The 26,627-nt window shown below is 42.7% G+C and overlaps 1 protein-coding gene across 1 annotated transcript in view; it reads right to left on the bottom strand.

Annotated features, from left to right (window-relative positions):
• DNAJC13 (DnaJ heat shock protein family (Hsp40) member C13) overlaps positions 1–26,627 on the bottom strand; it is a 128,555-nt gene that overhangs the window by 4,189 nt on the left and 97,739 nt on the right. Inside the window, 13 exon segments of the mRNA XM_018555950.1 lie at positions 8,858–8,957; positions 9,072–9,215; positions 10,158–10,298; positions 10,384–10,563; positions 11,469–11,642; positions 13,595–13,637; positions 15,951–16,120; positions 17,178–17,290; positions 18,756–18,830; positions 21,199–21,298; positions 23,113–23,204; positions 24,810–25,007; positions 25,959–26,079. Coding sequence (XP_018411452.1) covers positions 8,858–8,957; positions 9,072–9,215; positions 10,158–10,298; positions 10,384–10,563; positions 11,469–11,642; positions 13,595–13,637; positions 15,951–16,120; positions 17,178–17,290; positions 18,756–18,830; positions 21,199–21,298; positions 23,113–23,204; positions 24,810–25,007; positions 25,959–26,079 — 1,651 coding nt within the window.

Raw genomic sequence — 26,627 nt, 5'->3', positions numbered from 1 at the left:
TATATATATATATATATATATATATATTTCTTTAAATCAAACAGGACAGCAATACCATTGGCAGTGCCATATGCACCTTAAGTTCAGCTTTAATCATTTGAAATATTTACTTTTAAGAAGGAAGGGAAATTGAATCGAAGTTAAACTCTTGTTTAGGACATCGTGCTTTATGAAATAAAGCTTGCTTATAAACAATAACATTTGATTTGTGTGTCAACCATTAACTGGTACATTGACCACTCAGATTCTATTTGACTGCCAATGGGTAGGTCACTTGTGTTAATTACATATGCTAGGTCTACACAATATATGCTGTACTGCAAAGTCATATTGAACATAAAGGATGCAAATGATTCATCAAGGGAAGAAGAGGAGGGTGTGTACAGGTAAAAACAGCGGCAGGTAAAGGGGTTCCATCTCTTGCAAAATTCTTTTTTCACAAACTCCCCAATTGGTAATGCCTCATCTCCCTAAAGACTTGCATTCTAATCTAATCCCCCTGTTCTCTGGACAGACATAAGCCGACAAGAAAGCGGAATTACAGCGTTCTTTCTATATTATACCTCTAACTACTTTTTCTTCCTCACAATGTTTAATTGAGTGAAAACAATAAGCAGACACATAGATTCCTGCAAACAGCTACAATATTCCCACCATCATGAAGCAGTCTGTGACACATGTCCTACCATACGCAGGCAAATAGACAGATTTTATGACAAAAATTAAGTGACACTAAACTCAGGAGTTAAATCTTAAATATGCATTCAAGTACCTTAACTATTAACAATAATGTATCTTATTTGTGTATCACTCGGCTCTAGATCCCCAAATCACCTCTGAATTGGTGCGGACACTGTCCTTCCTTCTGGAGGGTGGCTACTTTTGTTCCCCATGGTCCCTGTGTGTTGTAAAGTAGCTACCGCTACAAATTTGGTCTCGTGATGGACTACAGTGTCATGTTTATTTTACTAATTTGTATTGAGATTGTAGTCCATCACGGGAGCAAGCTTGGAGCAGTGGCTACTTTACAACACACACAGGGACCATGGGGAACAAAAGTAGCCACCCTCCAGAAGGAAGGAGTGTCGGCACCAATTCAGAGATGATTTGAGAATCTACAGCCGAGTGATACACAAATTGCCAACTGGATCACTGGGAAATTATTGAATGAGGGGCTGATGACATGTGTTGCACTGGTAAGGAGAATGCGGTTAAAATCACAGAGCTGTCGCTGTGAATGTCAGCAGCCCACTGTAAGAGTGATCCAAAGATCACTAGTCGTTTCCCCAAAGAGTAATGCATTTGAAAATGAATTTCCCAGTGATCCAGTTGGCATTGGTTGATGCTTTTCTTTTTGTCGATTTAATTAGACTAATGTCACATAGGCACCTTCTGACCTCTCCCTTAATTAACATGGTTATGAGATATTGTAACTTGACTGTTCTTGACTAAGAAGGATATGACTGTGTTTTAGCCCTGGCTTACAGTTTAGCATCACATACTGCCATCTACAACACTGAGGCTAACATCTATTAATGTATCCCACCTCTTATGAATGCACAATTAACCTTCTGGATACGTTTACGTGTCCCAACTTTTTGATTTTTATTATATGCATGTACTTCCTTGGACGTGCGTTTCATGGCACTTTTGGACATATGAATTTTTTCAGCATCACTACCTTTCTATTATGTTCATATTCTATCACTGTATCTGCTAAGATGTTCTTTTCTGCCATTTCGCTTTATGTACTGGTCACCATTTGGGCGATTAAGTTACTATTGTCTCTGGTTGCCACTTCTAATGCAATATGGCAGGGAGCGCCATCTGATTTTACGGACGGACCACACCATGCAAATGCGCACTAGACTCAGTAACTTCAGCCTAGCCAACCAGCAACGTTGGACAATATCCGTATCGCCATGCTGCACAGCACATTCGCCAGTGGGCGGGATTTACGTGTCCAATCACTATGGATACAGCGGCGACGTCCAATCACTATGGATACAGAGCAGCTATAACGACATGTGCAGCTAGCACATGGCACACATCTTGTATAAGCACTTACATGTTCGTTTTTGCCTATATTGCTCTTTCATGACTAATATCTGCTTCTTTGCTATATCATGAGATGCCTGTACCTATCGTAGGACTATTTTGATGTTTATCCTTCAATCTTTTTACACATGTTTTCTAATTGACTGGGCCGGCCTGTGAGGTCATGGGGGTGTTTGGGGGCAGGCTTATGAGTCTCTCCACCTTTGTATGTCTATATGAGCTCACAATTTAGTGTATACCTTTGTCAATGTTAAGCCTGATGAAGGGACCCTGCGTGGCCCCGAAAGCGCTTGTTTTTACTTGACGTGGTTCTTAATAAATTAACACATGGTGACCCTGAAAGGATTTTTGGTGTGCTGGTGACATTTCTTCAATTGATACCTGTAACCTGTGGTGCCATCCGCAGTCACTACAAGCACCCTGCCCTGTCGTTGGGGCATCCGGTAAAGAGTGCAACAAGTTTCTTTCTATATTCTGATACACGAATGAGACAGATTTTTTCTTAATAGTTAAAGTACTCAAATGCAAGATTTAACTCTTGAGTTTGGGGTCACTTTAAGGATTGACGTTTTGTTAGGTGATCGTTGTCACATAGCTCTAAAGTCACTGAGGCATGGGTGTTACTAAATCCCAGTCACAAAGAGTGTATGGTAGAAGAGAACAAGATAGCTTGCATACATAAGCACTCTTTCACGGGCTTCCATAGCTGCATACTCATTCCTGAAACTACGCATGCACATGCAGACATACGGGTGCCTGAACTAGAATGCTATCATATGTCTACATTTTAATGCCCTCCCGAGAACCTGTCACATAAGACAGCAACCTATTTAGGGTTAGTTATGAGATACAGGTTCTTTTTAGATCCACTTTCTTAGGATAAACATGACATTAAGTGGTTAAGGAGGACAATTTGGGATAAAGAATTTGCAGATAAAACCCTTTTATAGCTCTAAGGATGCTTGGTACACAGTCACCGCAAACTGACATGCTTTTACACCAGTCCATTCAAATCACCACATTTTTCAATGCAAGCAAGACACTAGTCTACGGAAATATTTGGGGACAATAACAAGTAAAAACAGTACGAAGACCGTAATCGGTAATTCATATCTGCTAGAAATATTTTTTTTTATAAAGTAGTGTGGTCATGTACATCATCCACTATATGTAAATACACAGCCTAAATATATCAGCATGAGAAGTGAAATGTTTCTTTCAGTTTAAAGGAAGTCCTGTGGCTTGCACTTCCTCTGCCTGTGTTGTATGGAAGGCTAATAATTAGAGGTGCACCGAAATTGAATTTTTAAAACTGAAAGGAAACCGAAATAAAAACAATTGTCAGGCCGAAAACGATACCGAAAATGTTTATTTTCATTTTTTTAAAACTTTATAAAAAAAAATTTTTTGTAAAAACTATTTTTTTATTAATTCATTTTTTATTAAATATTTGTATTTTTTACTTTACTTTTAGGGGCATCGGGGAAATATTAGGGGTCTAAACAGACCCCTGATATTCACCTTTTAAAATAGAAAAAGAGATTGAGGACACAAAGTCCTCAATCTGTTTTTCTGTATCCTCTGTTATAAATGAACAGGAATCCTCTATACTGAGTGTTCCTGTACATTTTTAACGTGAGGACAGAGTATGTTTACTATAACTACAACTATGAATGAACAGGAGGTGATGTAGATCACTCCCATTCATTCATAATTGAGGATACAGTAAACATACCATGTCCTCAATTATGTACCAACACTCAGCGATCACTGAGTGTTTGTACCTCACTCTCCTTTCTGAAACGCTGTCACAGGAGGCTGAGCGAGCTGTGAATGGAGGAGAACTCAGCCTCCTGTGACAGCGCGGCCCGTCTCCGCCCACACACCGCTCTGCCGGACTGTGATAGGAGGCTGAGCGGTGTGGGAGGAGAGACACTGGCCGCTTACAGCACTCTCCTCCCGCAGCGCTCGGCTGGCTGTCAGTTTCTATCCTCCCCAATGGGACACAGAGCAGCGCCCAGCGGGCAGGAAAGAAAGCAGGGATGCGCCGATGTATCGGCAGGAAAATGGCACTTTCGGGCATTATGCCAAAAGTGCAATTTTCGGGCCGATATGTTTCGGCGGCCGATATATCAATGCATCCCTACTAATAGTTCCCGATGAAGTTCATGTTAATGCATAGGATAGAGGCAGTGAAGGTCCACTCCACCGCATCTATGGAGAAAGGGTAGTAAGCATACACTTCAGTCTGCTTAACTCCTGTCACCTTTTTTCTTTGGTATAGAAAACCTCTATTTTGAGAAACATAGAAACTGTTATTGCTGACCTCCTCTTAAAAATGCTGGTTACCTCAGGTTTCAAGTCAAAGTTAGTCAGAACTTCTATTTTGAAGCTCAGTCCATGACAGTAACTTAAAAAGTTCTGAAGCCACTGAAACAGCATTGCAGCTAGAGAACTAGCATTTTTAGAAGGAGTGGTAAACAATGACAGTCTCTATACTTTAACACTACAAGTTTCAATGAAAACAACTCCGTTTATGTGAAATGCACTTTGTGTTAAAAAAAAAAAGAAAAGACATTCCTATATAAAAAAATAGGATTTTTGTACTCACCGTAAAATCCTTTTCTCTCCGTTCATAGTCAAGGAGCCCAAGACCCCGCGCCCCAGCCCCAAAGGCTGGCGTCTGTGGTGACCACCGTCCAATGCACCGGAAGCGCAGGGAGGCTCTCGCCTCCCGAGAGATCTGAATCTCCCTGTCCAATGACAGGGGGGACTTGTCCCACTGTACCAGGATGTTCCTCTGCAGGGTCCTGGTATGGTGTTGCGCAAAAGGCACCGCCTCGAAGGAGGCCACCATGAGACCCAGGACCTGCATGCAACCCGAATGGGCGACCACTGGCGAGTCCGCAGAAGCCGAAAACCTTGGAACGGAGCTTCAGGAGCTTGTCCCGGGGAAGAAAGACCCGGGCCGCGACAGTGTCCAGAACCAAACCCAGATACTCCAGGCGTGGTGAAGGCACCAGGCAAGATTTTTGCAGGTTCAGAAGCCACCCGAACTCCTCCAAGGACCGCACCGTGACCCCCAGAGCTGTCACCATGGAAGAATGCGACTCTGCCCGTAGGAGCAGATCGACCAGGTACCCCACGATCGAAACCCCCCGACAACGCAACAGCGCCAGAATCGGGGCTAGCACCTTGGTGAACACACGTGGGGCCGACGCCAGCCCGAAGGGCAGCGCCACAAACTGAAAGTGGTCCACCCCCACCGCGAAACGAAGATATCGCCGATAAGACTCGCAAATGGGTGCATCAAGGTATGCATCCCGGATATCGATGGAGGCCAGCAGATCCCCCTGACGGAGCCATGCCACCACGGACCGGATGGATTCCATCCGGAACCGACGGACCCGCACGAAGGTGTTCAAGCTTTTGAGGTCCAGGATTACCCCCTTACCCCCTCTGTCTTGGGCACAGTAAACAGGTTTGAATAAAACCCTAGGAATCTTTCCGCGGAGGGAACAGGAACAATCACCCCCTGGGACCAAAGGTCCACCACCGCGCGCCGGAGATCCGCCAGCCGCGAAGGGGACAGCCGCGTGTTGGACGGGAAGAAACGGTTGCCCGGACGGGACAGAAACTCGAGCTCGTAGCCCGAAGAAACCAGCTCCCGGACCCAAGAGTCGGGGACGTGTGCCAGCCAGAAATCCGCAAAGATCCGGGCGAAAAAGCCGCTTGTGAGCAGAGAAGGTAGACCCAGGCTCCCGGCGCTGTCCCGTCTTGTGCGCCGGGGGAAGGAAGGTACTCTTACCCCCCGTCAGATCCTTAATGATCTCATCCAAGGTGGAACCAAACAGACGGTCCCCAGTAAAGGGCAAATCTTGAAGAGCCTCCTTGGAAGTCTGGTCCGCCGACCAGCACTTAAGCCAGAGCAAACGGCGAAGCGTCAACGCTGACACCGACACCCTGGACACCAAGGGCGCCGCATCCAAGGCCGAATTACAGACATAACGAAAGCCTGAACCAACTGGTCCGTCAATTCCACAAAGGCGGGGGAGACGTTCTCCTCCGCAAGACCCTGATGTAACATTTTAGCCCACTCCGAGTATGAGAGACCAAGGTTGAAGCCAAGACCGGACGCATGAGAGCGCCCGAGACAGAGTACAGGGACTGCAAAAGCGTCACAGCCCAAAGGACTTGGAAGGCCGTTTCCACTCCTTATAAATGAATTTATCAAAAAAGGAGATGTAAGGAAACACCTTGGCGGAACGCCTGCTCTTATGCGTCCCAAACTGCACATGCGGCAGCGTGGAAGTGCTGGCAACATCCTCAATTTTTAGGGACTCCCTGACAGCGCGGACCAGCGCTGAAACCGTCTCACGTTCCTGGACCAGGAGCGTAGACGCAGCCTCATCCTCACTGGCAGAATCAGGATGTGAGGAATCACCCGGACCAGGATGAGGTGATGGCGCGGGCAGTTCCCCCTCCTCTTCGGACTCCCCTGACAAGGCAGGGGACGGCAAAAGGCAGGGCCCGCTTCCTAGGAGGGCGCTGCGTCAAGGCGCGCTGCATGCGTGTCACGTACCCAGCCATGACAGAAGAAAAAACTTCCAGGGACAATGAGGTACCCGCGGTACCACCCACCCCCCCCTGAAGCACCAGAGGGGCGCACGGGCGAGAGGCAAAGCAGCCCAGGCGTACAGGCCGCACAAAGAGGGGATCAAGAGGGGTCCGCAGAGCGCAGCCCACAACCCTCACAAGGCAATGCAGGAGTGTCATCCCTGCGATCCATTGCACACCCGCAGCAAAACAACTACCCCACAGACCAGAGACCACCAAACAAGGGAGAGGGACCCCCAGCAACTCACGACCCCCTGCGTTTGTCCCGGCCCAGAGAGAATCTCTGCCGCTGTGACCTCCATCCATGGCGTCCACGAGCCGAAAGGAATGCCCTCCCCATCCGCCCGAGGCTATAGGAAGCCCGGGCGGAAGTGACGTAACGAAAGGGCAAAGTTGCCCATATGCAAGATGGCGGCCGCGGAGCCGCCTGGAGGCCGCAAAAGCCGGGGTATCGAGTAGCGGCCGCCGCACAAGCGACGTCTGGCGCGGATGCGGCCGCCCTGCTAATAATATATATATTATTGCTTATCTGTCACGCTGCGCCAAACTCCTCTGTCAGATACCAGTTACACCATTGTGCTCTCTGGTTTTTTTCCGCTAACCCCTATGACAGTACTGTGTCCTGCAGTGATGTAGGGGGTTGGCAGAGGAAATCACTCATTGAAGTGCTGAATGCCTAACATTCTCCAGCTAGATTATCTCTGCAAGGCAGTGGACTTCAGCGGTGTGGGCAGCAGGGCAGGTAAGTACAGTAAACTCCCAGTTATCCGGCACCCAAGGATATCGGTAGGTGTCGGATAACTGTAGTTTCTGTTTGCTTGAGTTACTAGTAGCTTCCTGCCTGCAGCCGACAGGTGAATGTAAGCAGCCGGGAGCAATAGCCAATAGCAGGCTGGCTATTAAAATCCCACCGACTGAGTAAAGGAGCGGACACAGAGAGAAAGTTCTGTTTCAGGTCCGCTCCTCTGCTTAGTTGGTGGATATAATAGCCAGCCTGCTATTGCAATTTGAAATGGCCGACTGCAGAATCAAGCCGCTGGCTGAAAGCAAGATGTAATCAAAGAATTTCGTTGGCAACTAAATTTTTTAGTGTGCATCAAACCATCAGCAATATTATGTTTTTTTGAATGCTGGATAATGGGGAGTTTACTGTATTAAAAAGGAGAACTATGAGGTGAGTGATTTTCACTCAACCTCATAGTTCGAGCCGACGTGTGACAATGAAACTGTCACATGTCGGCTCAATAGATCGGGAATTGAGCGAACACATACCGTCACTCACTCACTTCTCGATCATCTCCCTGTAGAGAGCCGTGACGGTCACTCACGGCTCCCCGCAGGGATTCCCCCCTCCCTGCTCCGATCCTCCAGCGGTGACTGGCGGAACAGACTGGGAAGGGGCGGGTACAGCTGGCTCTGCCTCTAGATAGGCAGAGCCAGCTGTCACTCACGCAGCTGGGCGGATCTCGACAGCTCGCGATATACTGAGCTTTGGGTCACGGGAGGACTCTAGTATATGTCCTCCTGTGACCCTTAGAAGAACTAATGGGAAAACACTGACCCCATAGTTCTCCTTTAAGTTTTCAAAGCAGGTATTTTTATTTTTTTTATTTAATAGCAACCCCTATGGACTCAGTTTAAACCTACTTTTTACCTACCCTGGGGTCCAACAACAAAAGGCTGTAACAGATGTTAATACTTCACTTAATCCTAAAAAACCCCCCACCAAAACTGCTACTCTGTAGTCTCAAGGTACCCATTACATCTGTGTGTGTCAAAGGGGCTTTGGGGGAGCAACTTTCAGGCACAGTCAGCATGCTGGAGTTGAACGCACATTCTCCACTTTGGTGGGACAACTTGACACTGGTTATGTAACTTGTCATGTTTAATACAAACCTTAAAACTTACACCCTCTCACAATTGACTGCACAAGGATCTTAGTTTCAAGAAGCCAAAGCTAAGGCTGCTTGAGCTTCTACTTTACTCATCCTGAGAGTGTACATTATGACTCAGGTCACCCTCATACAATCTGTAACTAATAACCTAGCTGGTCTGTAGGCCATAACAGCACATTTTATAACATCCAAAAACTAAAAAGTAGTTTAATGATATGCAAATTTGCCATCCGTGTAAACGTCCATTCTAATTCACTATACTAAATGTTTGCAACAAATCCACTTACCAGTGAGGTATCCTGCTGTTTGTGATTCAGAAATGAACAAGTCATGTTTCTGATCTTTAAAGGCACTCCAGACAGTGGATCGAGCAAGGATTTCATTCACCTACAAAGGGCAAGTGAATTGCATTCATTAGGAGTAATAGCATAACATTTTTACTTGCTAGTGATCAGTCAAATATTAAGGATTCATCTGTAGTCTCTCTGCTATGACACTCACCTGTTCTCCATACTGCAGGCTGCGAGTCATTGACTTCAGAGCTTTAACTATCTGAGCTTTCGTGGATGCTGGTCTTTCAAGGTTTTCCAGCCCTTGTCCTTCAAGTAATCTTAGCAAATATGGAACCAGTTCCACTTTCAGTGCCTAGAAGATAGCATTTGCACCTTTGTGAAAAGTATGCAGAGAACTCTGTTCCATATCATGAATGAATTTGTAAGTTTTTAATAAGTAGATAAAATGTTAGACAATACATGGCTGCTCTGACATAATATACAGTACGATATATAAAACCTGTGCTGATAGAGCTGCGGAACATGCCATTGATGATTTGGTTTTTAAAGGTGTGTTCTTCAAGGCCATTATCTGATCCTGGCTTTACTACATAGTAACTCAGTGATGTTGAACTACAAAGCAATGTGAGAGTGTGTAGTCCTCTCTGAAGATTACAATGCAGCGGAGCAATACAGACTTGTCTAACACCTGCCCCAGTTTATGGATGGAGAATGGAGGAAGGAACAGAAGCACACTGGTGTGATCATCTCTCTGTTCTTTTCTTCAGCTGGCATGAGCCCTGTCAGTGCAGAACTTAACAGGCTCTTAGTGCTGCCACTCTCACATTCTCCTAAGGTGTTAGCAGAATAATAAAGGAAACTTATATTAAGAGAAATCCAGGTACGTTTCCTAGCTCTATGTAAAAATACATATAATATTTCTAAAGACATGACTGGTTAAATCTACCTGTATTTCAGCTTTAACCTTGATGACAAATCTCAAATGATCTGATATAACATTAGACATCAAACATAAGATGTCTTTTCTTTCATGATAAAAAAAGAGAATTTATCATAAATAAAGTTTACTCAGCCAAGAGGACAAGGAAAATTGTCAGAGGGGACTTAGTGCCTAACTACATAATTATTTGTTTGTTAGGTACTAGTTGATTTGGACCAAACAATCTTGGACAAACTAACAGCCCTAGAGCTGATTTTTTAACAAACACCTGATCAATAGGGAACTGAAGGGAGTGGGACACCATAGTCAGAAAAGAAACCTTGATATACTTTTTCAAATGACAGAACTTCTTACTTGCGCTACAAGCTCGGTTTGCTCCCTTTGGAACATCCTGTTAAGTGCTTCACATGCCAATCCTATCATGTCTGAACGTTTCTTCATTCCACACATCAGAGGTCCAATTGTCTCAAGCGAAGCCATCGATCGAACACAAAGCTAGAAAGAATAAATCCCAATCCATTAAATCGCATTATAATAATCAATATACAGTAAAGTATTTAAAGAATGAGCATAGCATTACCTCGTTATCTGTCATTGTGTGGATGACCCGTATTGCACACTTTGGAACAGCATTATTCTTGTGGCTCATTGCATTGAGTATCTTGGGTAGGTGACCTAAAGGTGGGACTTGGTCCAGTAACTGAGGTTGTGCACTAAATAAACAAACTGTTGCAGTGGTCACGGTTTCTAACGTTTCTCCCTAAAGAGTAATAATAATTACAATGCCTTTAGATGTGTCACTACAGGAGCATATTTTATACATTTCATGTGAAGAATACCAAAATAAAGACATTTTATAAAAGGCTGATTTATATAATATATTTTTATATACAAGTGCAATATCTTATCTCAATGAGTTTAACATTTACACAGAAGAGGGGCAGAATTACAGAGTTGAGCAGTTTGATTTTAATGCTGTTTCCTTGCTATTGTTTATGATTACTGGTGTAATGATAATCTGTACAAAGGCTGCAAAATATGAGATCATAAAACCTCTAAATAGATTTTTTTTGTTCCGCATGCTGAGAGAGCTAAAAATGTACACGTTATAAAGGCTTCAACTCCCAACTCACCAACACTGTTTTATCAGCCAAAAAAATTATAAATTATGCTCAGCCATTCATATGATTTGCACATATATTTATAATATATTTATAAAATCAACTTCACTGATTCCGGTTTGCCAAGAAGAACAGTTAGAACAGCAAAGAGATTATGGCAATTCATTGTTCGGAACGGGAAGGTGAGACAGGAAGATGGAAAGTTAAAAAAACAAAATAAGTGTCAAAATTGTGGATATTCAGTACGGTAGAGTGGTGGGAATCACAAGGATGGTTACACAGAATTACAAATCTTTTGGCACGTGTATTTTGTGGTTTTCCTTCCTATAGTCTTCCAAATAAAGTCTTATGTGTAGGATGCAAGCATGCCTTAGTTACAGTTGGACTTCTTAGAAATGTGTATTTTCTGCAATCCAAGTACCTCTTTAATGCTGCGCAGAACAATCTGTGACTACTGAATGTATTACTGTACAAGAATGGTATTTTTCTAACCGTTGTATTGGGTAAGGTTTAAAAGTCGTTTAAAGGTGTTACAGAATCTTACATGAGCATTATTTTTCTCTAGTAATTCAGTAAACTTTTCCAAAAGCGCCACAAGGAATTCTCTTGGCTTCCGCAGCACCCAAGCAGGCTGTGCAATGAATATTCGCAAGAAAACGCCACCAACTGACAGTTCTCCATTTGCCTCTCCGAATGCAATACAAAAATCATCCGGTAACTAAAACAAAATTGAAAAAGTGAGTTAGAAATGTCATAAGCTGAACGAGAGAAACATGAAATATTCCTCATTTAGAGCAATGATTAAGGAGTGGTGTGAAGACATTGTAATTGTAGTTTGCCAACTACAATACCGTATATGTGCTCCAAACCCACTACTCCGCCAAATACTACTATGGGTGAAATACTGTCTATGGAGCAATGGTCGTGAAGACTGATGCACCTAAAGTCACTTGGACTTGCGTATATTATGAAGCAGGGGTATGGACAGTATAAATGCAACTTGTAAATTACATTGCTCTATCTGCCCCCAATCACTGTGTGAATGAAATAGTGTATACGGGCAGAGGTAAAGACTAATGGGCCCAAAATCACTTTGAATTTTGTATGTCGTGAAGCAGGGTTTAGAGAAAAAAATATAATCTTATCGTGTAACTTACATTGCTCTATGTGCCTCCAATCACACCAGTGGATAAAACACTGTACAAAGAGGGACGGCAGTGGAGACTAATGCTTCTAAAGCCACATGAACTGGGGTTTGCACTCAGCTGAGAGGGTTAAGAGATGCACAAGTTACTAACTTAAACGGTACACTTTCTGCCCTCCCTTCTATCAATCTTCAGTTCCAGCAGTGCATTTCTACTAATGCTTCAATTCTTCCTACTTCCAATTTATTTCATTTTAACTCTATTAATAAATACTTGAGGCAGGGCTCAAAATTTCAGGTCCTGAGCTACTAGCCAGGCCTTAAAAGTTACTCGCCACCAGTTGCCCTGTCTGAACCCAACCCCATCCTATCCTGCCCGCCTCGCCTACTTTAACATCACCCTCTCCTTCCTTTAATTCCACCATTTAAAAAAAGAGATACAAATAAACCCACCAGACAAGTAAGCCCTCCTCACACTCAATATGGTGTAAATTCCACCCAAATTGATTGAGCCCTATACTTAAGTACAGGGCTCCATCAACTCAGCTGTAATTCGCTCCATAACATACACACACAGCACAACACACGACATATCAAAACACACAGCACAAACTACAGGGCATAATACACACTGCACAGCACACAGAGCATAGCACAAACACTCAGCACAACACACAGTGCACTGGGCATTATAAACTTAGCACAACACACACAGCATTACACACATACAGTACAATACACACATTACACATACAGCACAATACACACACAGCATTACACATACACAGACAGCACAATACACAGGGCCTAACAAACACACACAGGGCACCCAGACCCATCTCTATGCCCCCCATCTAATTACATGCTGGCAGGGGCCGGGCACTTGAACTTAAGCCAGGCCCACTGCATAAGTAGGACCCCTCTAGCGCAAGGTTAGTCTTCCTCTTGACTTCTCGTGTGCATTTCCCTGTTAAAGATGGCCACATTACCGGGTTCATAACGCGGCGACCATCTTTAGCATGACCAAGGCACACGAAGGTGAGCTATGGCAAATGGGAAGCCGCCTCAAACTCCTCCCGGAGTCGTGCACCGAAGCCTTGACCGAGTGCCTGACTCATTGAATTAATTTCCACTCGCCAATTGCGAGGGGGCAAGTGGAAATTTTGAGCCCAGCTTGAGAACAGGATATTTTCCACAATCATCGAGAACTTGCTCATAGCCACCAATCAGATGCCTTGCTTCATTATCCCAGAAAATAGAAGAGTACCTCTTCTATGCCTATAGGCAGTTCTCTTCCTTATGCAAATATCTCTCTTTCTCAAGTTAGTATTTCTGCCAAGGCATCTAAGAGCCACCAAGACTGAAGTCAATAAACTGCAAACTTCTGTTCTGTGGCAGCTCCTTTCACCTTAAGACCGATAATGCTTTAGCTGAAAAAGTAAAGTTTTATTCCTTTAAAGTGTAATTGTGCAAACATGACAATTACCAAGATTGGGAGATCCTGAAGCTAGCTGAAAATTACTCACCTTCCAGTTTGCATCAGGATTTTCTACTTGTTGCTTAAAGTGCCTAAAAAAAAAATGGGAAAATAAAGTAATGAGGTTTGTATTTATTATTTAAGGTGACACCAAACTCAGGAGCTAAATCTTAAAGATATATTCAAGTACCTTAACAATTAACAAAAATGTATCTAATTTGTATATCACTCAGTTGTAGATCTTCAAATCATCTCTGAATTGGTGCGGACACTGTCCTTCCTTCTGGAGGGTGACTACTTTTGTTCCCTCTGTGTGTGTTGTAAAGTAGCCATCAAGCTTACTCCCATGACGGGCTATAATTTCACTACAAATTAGTAAATGTGATATTATAGTCCATTACTACTTAACAACAAACACAGGGACCATGGGGAACAATGAAGTACAGTGTCAGCACCAATTCAGAGATGATTTGAGGATCTACAGCTGAGTGATATACAAATAAGATACATTTCTGTTAATAGTTAAGTCACTTGAATGTATTTTCCGGATTTAACGCCTGAGTTTGGTGTCACTTTAAATCAAGCCCAGTCAACAGTCTAAAAAAGATAATCTAACTAACACATTGCTGCCAATGGGAAAATCACATGAATTTTTTATATTGATAATGCTAAAGTTTGCAGTGCTCTGCAGCTTAACTAGATTTAAGGCCTGATACCGAAACGCAGCTTTTCTCTTCATTAGATAAGTTCTTGGAATGGATTGAAGCAGAAACTAAAATGCAGCTGAGCTCCAGAGCTGAAGCAAACATTCTGCAGCCTGTCTGCTGAACTAGATAAGTCACACGCCTGTCACTAAGCAGCACAGCTTTTCTAGTCATAGATTTTCTTTTATCAACTACAAAGCTGATATGTAGGAAATGTAGCTGTAGCAGAGTGAAGCAGTTTTGAATTAAAATCCTACCTTCTGAAACTGGAACTTTTAGCCTGTAAATGTGTTCTGGGTCAGATATTCACTATGCAGTAAAACAAGGTAAAGCAGAACTCCACTAAGCCATAACTGGACATTACAGACCATATAAAACAAAAACTAACGCAACTGCATAAAAGCTACTATTAATACAATAATCCAGCAGATTCCTCCATCAGGGGTTTGCGTTTATTTGCGTGCAAATGGTGGCAGGGTTGGTTTTAATTATTTTTTTTAATCACTTATTTTTTATTAACTATTTATTGTTTTACTATTTACCACTTATTTAAGGTTTTTATATATTTTTTACAACTTTTTTTATTTATTTTATTATTTTTCTACTTTTTCACTTTATTTATTTTTTTAATGTCATTTTATTCCCATCACACAACCCTCTATGTGATAGTTTGGAGGTGACAGGTTCTCTCTATGGAACCTGCCCTCCAACACAGAACAGATCTGTGCAGTTTCTGACAGTTGGCGCTGCGATTACAATGCTCCAGTCTCACTGATCACAGAGAGCAGAGCGGAGAACGGACATTCTTAGCTCTGCTCCGCATCCTGAGCTCATTTGCCGTGGTCCCGTGTCCCCCAGTAGAGCGGGGGATATCAAAAACCAAGGGAGGGGACAGAGAGGCTGGTACAAGTGATCTCATCAGATCACGTATCTAAAATGTACATCGGCTCCCGTTGTACATTTTGCCCTGCTTGCCCGATGCAGGGCTAAATGTATAAAAACATGACGCGCCCGGCACCCAAAACTGCATGTTTAATGCAATATGGCGACCTGGAGGCATTTTGTACACAGTTGGCCCCCGAAATATAACTTCCTGCTTCTGTCATTGGCTGACTGAGTTTCCCAGAAGTCTGCACTGAAATACAAGTATCATTTTTGGCATCCTTGCAATAGGAATTTCATTTTTGGTGAGATACTCCCTAAGAGTTAATTACTACTAAAAGGGATGTAGACCCTGCACCTCTTCTTATTACAACAGAGAAAGTCCACCAGCTGATTATAATGAACCCAGACCCTACTATTCAGGAATTAGTCTGAAAAGGACATGCAACAGCTTTTTCTTCAGAACAGAAACAGATGGAAATCTACAACAAAGTTAGTTAATAATCCTTCTAATGTAGACAGATCACCCAGAGAGGAATATTTTTTTTTCTTAACAAAAGTGGAGTTAGTCTTTAAGGCATGGCGGGGCAGACAAATCATTCTGTCTGGCCTAGCATGAAAGTTGATTTTCACAATAACAGCCATTTCAGCTCAAGAAACTAACCCCAAGATTGATAAAAGGTTATTTTTAAGGATATCCATCAGAGATTATAGAAATGTTTCTCTCTAGATTGGAGGTCTTCCTCTATTGTATGCAGTGTATGATCACATGCACCATATAAAACACACCTAAGTAGTATTTCCCCAATTCCCACTTACTCTAGCATCATTTCTCGAACTGTGGTGGATACTTTTTCTCTGGAATTATCATTCCAAATTAGCTCTGGGTTTTCATGGGTTCCTTCAAATATATGTACAGAAGCTTCAGGGTTATCCCTCATAGCATCCATAAATACTCCAGGTAAGAACTTCATCAAAGCAATTCTGACCTACAAAAACAGACACGAAGATGTAATACACTAAAGTTCAGAAAACTGTACAATTTTACTATATGATTGAAGGGAGAGAAGTAGTCATAAAAAATGCCCCATTCTAAAAATCCTGTGCCAAGCATTTCAGAATCAAATGGACAGTTTCCACACAGATCAAAATGGAGAACTATGAGGTGAGTGATTTACACTCATCCCGCATAGTTAGAGCCAACGTGTGACATTGAAACTATCACACATCGGCTCTATTGATTGGGAAGTGAGCGAACACATACCCTTCGCTCGCTCACTTCCCGATCATCTCTCTGCAGGGACTGTCAGTGACCGCTCCCCACAGGGACGGGCACAGCTGGCTCTGCCTCTAGATAGGCAGAGCCCACTGTCAATCAGCCAGCTGGGTGGATCTCGACAGTATTGTCGGGATCCACCCCAGCTGCGGCACTATATACTGAGCTTCGGGGCATGGGAGGGTGTGTATGTATGTATATACATATATACATATATATATAGCTGCAGACCGGGAAAATGTCTCAGTACCTGTGATTGGCGCTGCACGCTGTCAGCTTCCTGGCGGGCTCAGCACGTGGAGTTGCGAACACGCCCGAGCCCATCACTACTCTACGGGCTCTAAGGTGAGCTCCTGTGCCATGGTCACGGGTCCACCAGAGGAGCAATACTGAATAGGAAGCAAATGATAAGCGCAGCCAACTATAAACTATCCGTTTATGTCCTCGCTAACTCTGTGTACATTTGCAAGTCATGCTCATATGTTGGTATTGCTATAGCTCTATGTCCTTCCTAAATTGTTTGCCTCAGTCCAAAGACTTTTATATACCAGTACAAGTGATCTAACTGTGACATCAACATAGCATCAGAGGTCAACTCCACATTTTTGCCAACCTCCTCTCTTTCTTGCACAGCATCAAGTGTAACACTATAGCTGCTCTTATAGCATACATAAGAACCATATTTAAGAAAATATGACACAGTATTTGTAGGCATTTATATGTATGGACTACAAATCCCTGCTTTTAAACAGAGCAATAGAATTACTCACCTTAGGACCAACAAGTTTATCAGTTATCATTTTGGCAAATAACTCTGCTGTCTGCGTTCGTACTTGTGGGTGAGTTGAATTACAAAACATATCCAACAAGTAGATTAAAGCTCCTGTTAAAACAAACATTTTATTAAGCCCCAACACTGGTTAGTTCATATAAAAGCAAGCACTTTTCAAATGTATAATTTATATATTTAATATTATGCATTGGTGGAGTTCAGGTGGCATTCTAATGGTTCCCATACACAATGCAGTTTATAAATGTTGTTTGTAATAAAAAGGGAAGAGAATGGTATACAAATGACCACAGATTTTCTAGATCTCATATGTCCGACTGAAATTTCCAGATAGTTCTGTACTATTTTTTTCTAAGTTTGGGTCCCTTTAGGCTTCAAAAAAGTCTCTTAACAGTCAACATAAAAGATCATAAATAAAAGTACCTTTGTGTCCCGCCTTTTATAGGCAGGGTATATATCACGTCCATCAGACTGTTTCCCAATAAACATTAAAAAGAACAATACATTTCAGTCTCTCAAAACTGGCATAGATTACATATTTTTCAGTGTTTTCATTTTGCACAATTACTCTTAGGCAGGCTTGTAACTAGTGACCAGCCCACTGAAAACATGGTAAAAACCAATGCACTTAGAGAACTATGGGGTTAGGGCTTTACCCCATAGTTCTCCTAAGGGTAACGGGAGGACACAAACTAGCGTCCTCCCGTCACCCAAAGCTCAGTATACTGAGACGCCGCAGCCGAAACGGATCCCGACAATTCTGTCTGGGTCCACCCAGCTGCGCGAGTAACAGTCACGGCTCTCTGCACAGATCGATCGAGAAGTGAGCGAGCGACAGTATGTGATCGCTCACTTCCCTATCTACTGAGCCGACCTGTGACAGTTTCATTGTCACAGGTCGGCTCAGATTATAAGGCTGAGTGAAAATCACTCGCCTCATAATTCTCCTTTAACCAGTACAGAGTTTTCATTTTTATGCATCTGAATGCAGTTCTATTGCTTTCAATAGGCCCACGAACACAGTGCGTAAACTTCAAGATCAGTAAACTAGCGCTGCATTCAGATCTGTAAAATTAGAAAAAATAAATCTGCATCTAAGGTCAGTAATTTGCATATACACATATCCACGTATGTACATGATGTTTATGCGGAATACCCGGGTCCCGCAATCGACTTCGAGAAAAGGGTTTTACGGTAAGAACAAGATCCTATTTTCTCTATTATCCATTGAGGGACACAGCGCTGAAGAATTCTGATACATAGGCAGTAGCATTATTTCAGCAGATTTTAGCAGAATTTCATTATGTCTGTTTGCATGAGCCTTAAAGCAAAGATCACAATATCACTTTTTTTTAATACCTAATCAAATTCAGTAAGTAGTTAATCAAAATAGCAAATAAAACATTGATCGATTGACATGCGTTATAGTGTGGAAAAAAAAAAAAAAAAAAGGATTTTATGGTATGCTTTCGAAATTAGTTACATTTCAGGAACACATCTTCAAAACCTGGACACTATGGACTATTGACAGCTATGCAGAAAGTATCGCACCACATACCTTTGGCCATAGCCTCTTTTATGATTTTTGTGCTGGACGTTAAGGCATACAGAGTTGCAAGGACAAGCTGTCGACCTAAAAAATAAAAACAAGTCACTCAAACATCCTACGTAAACATCAATATAGTCACAATTGCTCTGTCCTAGTCTACCACTAGTTGTCCCTTTTCAATCAAGGTACACAGTTTTTAAAGATAGGAACTGATATATAGTATATTTATTACATTGTGAATGTGCTGTGTGAGATTTACCTAGTAAAATGTTGAAGCTGCAGTAGGGCTTTTTGCTTTTAAATATTCCAGTAAATGGGTGACACTGTCCAAAAAGCTGATCCTGTGTTTTTACATAAAATCATCACATGGATGGCTAAGATACACTATATTGCCAAAAGTATTGGGACAACCCTCCAAATCATTGGATTCAGGTGTTCCAATCACCTCCATGGCCACAGGTATATCAAATCAAGCACCTAGGCATGCAGACGCTTCTACAAACATTTGTGAAAGAATGGGTCGCTGTCAGGAGCTCAGTGAATTCAAGCGTGGTACCGTGATAGGTTGCCACCTGTGCAATAAGTCCATCCGTGAAATTTCCGTGCTACTAAATATTCCACGGTCAATTGTTAGTGTTATTATAACAAAGTGGAAGCAACTGGGAACAATAGCAACTCAGCCACAAAGTGGTAGGCCATGTAAAATGACAGAGCGGGGCCAGCGCATGCTGAATTGGACAATTTCATGGTCCCAACTTTGTGGGAACAGTTTGGGGATGGCCCCTTCCTGTTCCAGCATGACTGCACAAAGCAAGGCCCATAAAGACATGGATGAGCGAGTTTGGGGTGGAGCAACTGGATTGGCATGCACAGAGTCCTGAGCTCAACCCCATAGAACACCTTTGGGATGAATTAGAGCGCAGTCTGCGAGCCATGCCTTCCACGTCCAACATCAGTACCTGACCTCACAAATGCGCTTCTGGAAGAATGGTCAAACAATGCCATAGAGAAACTCCTAATCCTTGTGGACGCCTTCCCAGAAGAGTTGTAGCTTTTATAGCTGCAAAGGGTGGGCCAACTCAATATTGAACCCTACGGCCTAAGACTGGGATGCCATTAAAGTTCATGTGCGTGTAAAGGCAGGCGTCCCAATACTTTTGGCAATATAGTGTATTTACTTGTTTGTTTTGTATTAAAACATGAAAAAAAAAAAAACATGTCCCCTTTAGCATTGACTTGAGTCATTTCTTAATATAGGATTCCCCATCCAAAGCTAGGAAATCATATTCAACATATTAAAATTAACATATCTAGTGGTAGTCATATTTAACTTGACTTTTGATTTTTCCATGTCATGCTATATTGAGTAGTAATTAGTCATATTCAATTGGACTTGTTCTGTAATGTTGAAAATGTTCCTCAGCTTATCCAAGCCAAAGTTCCACATATTTTTATGCCTACCATCCTGTTCCTGGTCAATCAACATCTGCCTTGACATATTCCGTGGTGATTGAATAAATGTGGCTGAGTTACCTGTGCGATTATAAATAGTCTTTTATGTTCCTGACAAGCATCAGCGCTGAAGAAGTGGCTTGGATAAGCTGCAAAAAATCCTTACTATTACAGAACAAGTCCAACTGAATATGACTAATTACTACGAGATATACCATGACCTGAAAAAATATAAATCTTCACAAACATTAAAATAAATGTTCTATGTTAATAATGTAACCAGTGATGTCTAACTTGCCCTACTCTGGGTCTCTAGCGTACTTTTTTAAAAAGTAAAACAATAAAAGGAAATATTTAAATTAACACAGGATTAACTCAATTAACAGTGGGTCCCCAAATAAAAACACTGCATTGTAAAATACAACGCTTTTCAATTTCAGACTGGCAAAATGAAACGTATTCAGCAAATGTGTGGTTAAAGTGTGGCAATGGTAGGCACCATCGCCTCACTGAAAGACACATGCTGGTCAGTGTTAAGGTGCCCATACACCTTACAACCATCACAAGACTTTCGTTGTGCGATGGTTGCAAGGTAATTAAAAAAACGTACGATCTGCCCATCTTGGACAGGCAGATCGTACTTGCGATGACTGCAATGCTGAACGGGCAGTGTGCGCTTGCGCACACCGGCCCGTGCGTCATTTGTCTTACAATCAGGCCACAAGCCTGCTCGTAAGACAAAAGACGTGCGACCGTACAGTAGAAACGGTCGCACGTCTTTCATACACCTGCCGATTATCGTATAATAGTGGGATTTCCCACGATTATCGTATGATAGTCGGCAGGTGTATGGGCACCTTTAGAGAATATTTTCTGACCTGGTAGATTTTCCAAATAAATGCACTTTAGAAATTCGCAAAGGAGCACGTCTATAAATAATTCTCTTTAGTTTGAAGTCTACCAGTCTTCTAAATGCTATAGATGTCACAGCAGTACTTACTTGTTGGTAAAGAATGCAAAAGTGATAACAGACTGGACAGTACCATAGCTTCTGCAATGTTATTTACACATTCCTGATTACTGGTGACTATGTTGACCACCTGTCACAAAAAAAAAAAAGACTTGAATAAGATTTTTATGTATGCTGATAGTTCATTCATAGAGCTTATAGGAACTTATGAAATAGCTCAATGGAAAGCAAAGAAAAAAAAAAAGTATATATACGTAAAAACCATATGCAGCCGGCGTAATAAAACCTTAGGGCATGCTTACATATTTTTTTACTGCTAGTACTGGCTCTGTGATTACATGAAACCTGTCATGAAAGAAATATGAAAGCTGCCTTCTGAAAATACTAGTTGGCTGGCTGACATGCTGCTCCTCTTCGCTTTAGTACTTTCAACCACTGTCCTGGAACAAGACTACAGAAAAAAACATCTGAATTTAATTCAGAAGAATATGCATTCTTGTTTTAGGTCCGGACTGAGTAAGTATCAAAGTCAGTGAGTAAGAATAATAGAAAGGCAACTAGCATTTACAGAGAATCGTTATGCAGTCCCAAGACCGTTATCAAGTACGACAGGGCAAAACAAAAACAAACAACATCTGCAGTAAATCCCTCAATATAGGCAGCATTTGTACAGAGACAAATAAGGAAAATATCCAATAAGTACAGAAAAACACCTAGTATTCCTGACAGAAATCCATTGCTCTCCCAACTTCCTGTGCAGTGTGCCTCTGCTGCACTAAAAATACAAGTTCTCCTGTGTGAACTACAGAATACCTCCTTCCTTATGTTACAGAAGTAAGAAGTCCCCACCGCTTCTCATCTCCATAAAGGGAATGGTGTTCTCTAGTTCACAGGAGAGAACTTAATCAGGGCAGATAACATTGCCTGAGATTAGGGGAGATCACCCTAGGGTGACAAGGCTGCTTCTACACAAACAGTAAACTGAGTAGTGTCACCCTAGGATGGGAAGTTTGTTACAGACCGGATCACCAGATGAGAATTAAAAAAAAAGTCTTAAAAAAGGAGAACTATGAGGTGAGTGCTTTTCACTCACCTCATAGTTCTAGCCGACCTGTGACAATGAGACTGTCACAGGTCGGCTCAGTAGATTGGGAGGTGAGCGAAAACATACCGGCATTCGCTCACCTCTCGATCCTGTCACAGCCCATGCCGTGACAGGGGAGGGGCTGGATTCCCCCCTCGCCGATCCGCCAGCGCTGACTGGCGGATCGGACGGGGGAGGGGGCGGGTACAGCTGGCTCTGCCTCTAGATAGGCAGAGCCAGCTGTCACTCACGCAGCTGGCCGGATCCAGGCATAATTGTCGGGATCCGCTTCAGCTGCGGCGTCTTAGTATACCGCGAGCCGTAGCTCGCGGTATACTGAGCTTAGGGTGACGGGAGGACGCTAGTTTGTGTCCTCCCGTTACCCTGAGAACTATGGGGAAAAGCCTTAACCCCATAGTTCTCCTTTAAGAAAAAAAACACTAATGAATGCAGCCACCAATCTAAAGACAGGTAAGCTGCAATATATTCCACTTGCTCTAGGGTTCATATAGGCGTTAAAGCCTGATATTTGACGAAGGTTCAGCTATCTTTCTATGTGAACCTTTCATAGACCTACCCTAATAAAACCTATACCACAGGTGCATAGGAGGCAACTACAGCTGCCCCACAAAATATCCTGCTGGGGCTCTTAACTTCTACAAACAGTTGGGGAAAACAAAAAAAAGATTTGAACCAATGGAATTTTTTTGGCACTTCGGGTAGCAGATACTGTATGTGCAGACTCCTGTCTCACTTCTCTGCTGTTTATTACAGGTTTCTTTTAGGTCTAGCTGAATCCAGGAATATATTCGGTATATTAGGATTTCACAACAGGTTAACTTTAAATGACACCCGGTTACCTCCAGTGCAAGCTGCTGAACCTTCCCAGCTCCATGGACTCGCAGTAAAGAAAATATCAACTTAAAATGGCCGATACATTCAGTTTCTGATCCTGGAAAATACATTAAGGTTGATTAAATAAAAAAAATAAAGCACAAGGGGTACAAGTGGACAGCATGCCTGCATATCTCAGCCAATATTCATGAATATTCATTCCCATATGCAAGAGTGATCCATTAAACTATCTAGGCAAATGTACACTGATGTTCAATGCATATGGTGCAGTCATAATTTGCTGTGCATGTTTTAACATCTAAATTATTCTGATGCTCTCTGTTCCTGTATGAGGCACCAAAGAATGAACACACATAGAATGTTTTTTTTAAGACTTAACATTTCATAAATTAAATGTGACCAGATTGGTAATCAATGAATTGCGCATGCACCAAACTAAAAAACAACCCTGTGTGCTATGCTGACACAAAGTCAGAGGACAGTATTGCATTCCAAGCACCAATATATGGAATTTCGTATGCCGACTGCTGCTCAAACTTCTGGGCATGCACACAAAGATTTGCACATGCACAGTACAATACCCACATGGATATAGTGCACTGATGCTTTTAAAAGGTTTCTATAGCCTCCTTTAAGGATATATACGAGTATACAGTTTTATTCCTATATGGTATACGCGGGGTCTGTGATGAGAGGACGGCGGAGCCGGATGAGTAGCTTCTCGGCCGGCTGAGAGCTTTACATATCACCGTGAACGTCGGAGTGCGAGCAATAATTTTAGGGCCATTAATCACTGTTAACACTAAACTGATGAGCAGTAAAAGCTTTTAAAGCGTCGCCTATGGCCAATTTTTGGTGTGGTCGTTTTTTGCGATATTATAAGAATAGATTTGGCTAATTTATGCTACATCGGTGCACAATTATAAACACATATACAATAGTAAAACAAGCCCATTTTATCCCACCTCCATTTTCAGATGATTAAATTCTCTATTACTAATCTCCTAAAATAGTACAAAAGGTAATCAAACCTGAGGTGACAAACATTTTAAAAATGACACTGCTACCAAATACAGGCAGCTTACGAGGCATCTGCTTAGTTATGAGGCTCCGGGGTAGCCCTAAATTCTGGCAATGTACTGGTATTGAAATAGTGGGTAGACCCTACATTTTAAGATCCTGGACCTGCCCCCTGCTACGGTACTAACCCATCACTATGATGGGCAATATCATTGGCCAGTAGCGCTTTACATGAGGTGGGAGGGCCCGTCCATGCTCTTGACCAGAAGCTTGGTCAATATGTCAGTATCATAGTGTCCGCAGAATTTGGACTAGTTTGAGATATGTGGCCAATAAAATGTGCCTGCTATGTGGTCGCATTGTCAGCGTAGAACGTTTGAGGTCATTTCAAGTTCACTATGTTCAACAAAACGACCAAACTTGCATTTTTATTTTAGAAAAACAAAGCCATTTCCCTTTTGTAAAGCTGCCACATTGCACAATAAGCTGTTATGAGACTTAGTTTGGTTATTCCTTTATGACTGAAAAAAAAACCCAGACTGTCATAAAAGAACATGCAGTATATACACAGAAGTCTACAGTTATAAATTAAGACTTCAGACTGCACTGCAATCTCAGCAATATAGTTCAGGACATAGTTACTGCTTCCATTCTGTAAATCAAAAGAAAATAGTGCCCCTACCAGGATTGTGTTTGATGACATTCCTCAGTGCTTCCAGAGCCATTTCAACCCTCTGCAGTCTGTCGACATGTTGATCAGACTCCACTTTGCCTGTCTGGGTCATAGCCATCAGTGTATGAAGGTACTGTGCCTGCGATCCGATATAATCCAGCAGACTTGCTGCAATGAATAAAGAAATAAACAGACCAGAAAATTTACCTTTCCTTGACAAAATGTTGCCTTAGGTGAACTCCAGCACTAGCCATGTGACCAAAAGCTGAGTCACCGTCTCACATTGTATCAGCAGTAGGGAAGGACCAACCAATCTGATCGTTGACTCCTTCTCTTCATGAGACCAAATGCGTAGGTTTTTGATGATGTGCCCAGCATTAGCGGCCACTTGGAGAAGCACTTTCTCCAGAAAAAGTAAGCCGTCAGCCCTTCCATTACTCCTTATCTATGGATCCCCGCAAGGATTCAGTTAACTTTTTATATTTGCCGCGAGGCAAACAAGGCGTTTGCCTTGGGCGGCACTCCCCAGAGGAGCGGCGAAAATGCCGCAGCCCGGCAGCCTCATGAAGTAACAGGGCAATCGGAGACCAGGAGGAGTCGGCCAGGAGGATGCAGCGAGCCGATGGTGAGCCGGAGGCAGCGGGGGACACTGAACAAGTGGCAGCAAGGGACGTGAGTTGGAGGCAGCGGGGGATGGTGAGAAGGAGGCAGCCGCAGCAAGGGACGTCAGTAGAAGGGGACGGGTCCGGGACGGTGAGGAGGAGGCGGGTCCGAGACGGGTTACTGACAGGTTAAACAAAAAGTCTTAAAACAGTAAGGGGTGGGGCAAATTTAGTGGGGGGGGGAAAATTTAGTGGGGGGGAGGGGGCGCCTGAGTTTCGGCTTGCCTAGGGCAGCCCCAAACCAAAATACACCACTGATATGTTGTTATTCACTCGATTTTTAACAAACTGGAAAGGATTTAAGTGTTCAGGCTAAAAATGTGCAGCTTTTTGGCATTACTCAGAATATTGTGTAGCTGAAATATTTCAATATACGTTACATTTTACAATGCTTTGTCTTTGTACAGCTAAATATTGTGCCCTCAGTAAACATATTGATACTAGATATTCTTTACTGAACATCTCAAGTTGACAGATACTTCTGCTCTGAAAACACTCACCTCCAGTTGAAATGTGGGCTGTTCGTTGTATACCCGTACAAAAATCTCCCCGACAATGAGCTCTTTAGCATGATCACTGAAAACAAATTCTGCTCCATAGCTTCTATCACATTCCCCCTAAAGAAAGCCAAATACACACTTAGCAACAAATAAAATATATAATATAAATAAGATGGTAATATTAATGTGAATAACCTTGACAGACAATGTCAGACCGACTGAATGATGTACTAAACGTGAAAGAATTAAAGGTAATGAATAGTTATGGTCCTGGAACTGTAACTAGTAGGGCCAAATTCATGAAATAAAACAGGCCATGAACAAAACAAACCGTGTTTAAATATACAGCCACTATCACTGTAAGGAAATGGCCTTTGCAAAGAGCACAAATCTCCAAACCAATTCTAACATAGTACAATGTAGAGGTCCCTCCCTCTTGAAGGGCTTTATTCAGTTTCCTATTTTAACCAGTTGCCGTCCGCCCGTAGTAGAAAAACGGACGGACGGCACTGTCGCATTCGCGGGTTGCCGTCGCCAGACGGCATTTTTTTTCTGCTCGCGCGCGCCCCCTAGCGGGCACGCACGGGCAGAAAAGACCCGTCCAATGCGAACACCCGGTACCGGGTGTTTCACATATAGGCGATCAGCGGGTCCATAGCCCGCCG

Source organism: Nanorana parkeri, unplaced genomic scaffold (assembly GCF_000935625.1).
Source record: "Nanorana parkeri isolate BGI_ZX_2015 unplaced genomic scaffold, ASM93562v1 scaffold219, whole genome shotgun sequence".
Taxonomy (NCBI): Eukaryota; Metazoa; Chordata; class Amphibia; order Anura; family Dicroglossidae; genus Nanorana; species Nanorana parkeri.
Note: the sequence above shows the minus strand (reverse complement) of the source record. Positions and strands in the feature narration are given on the sequence as shown.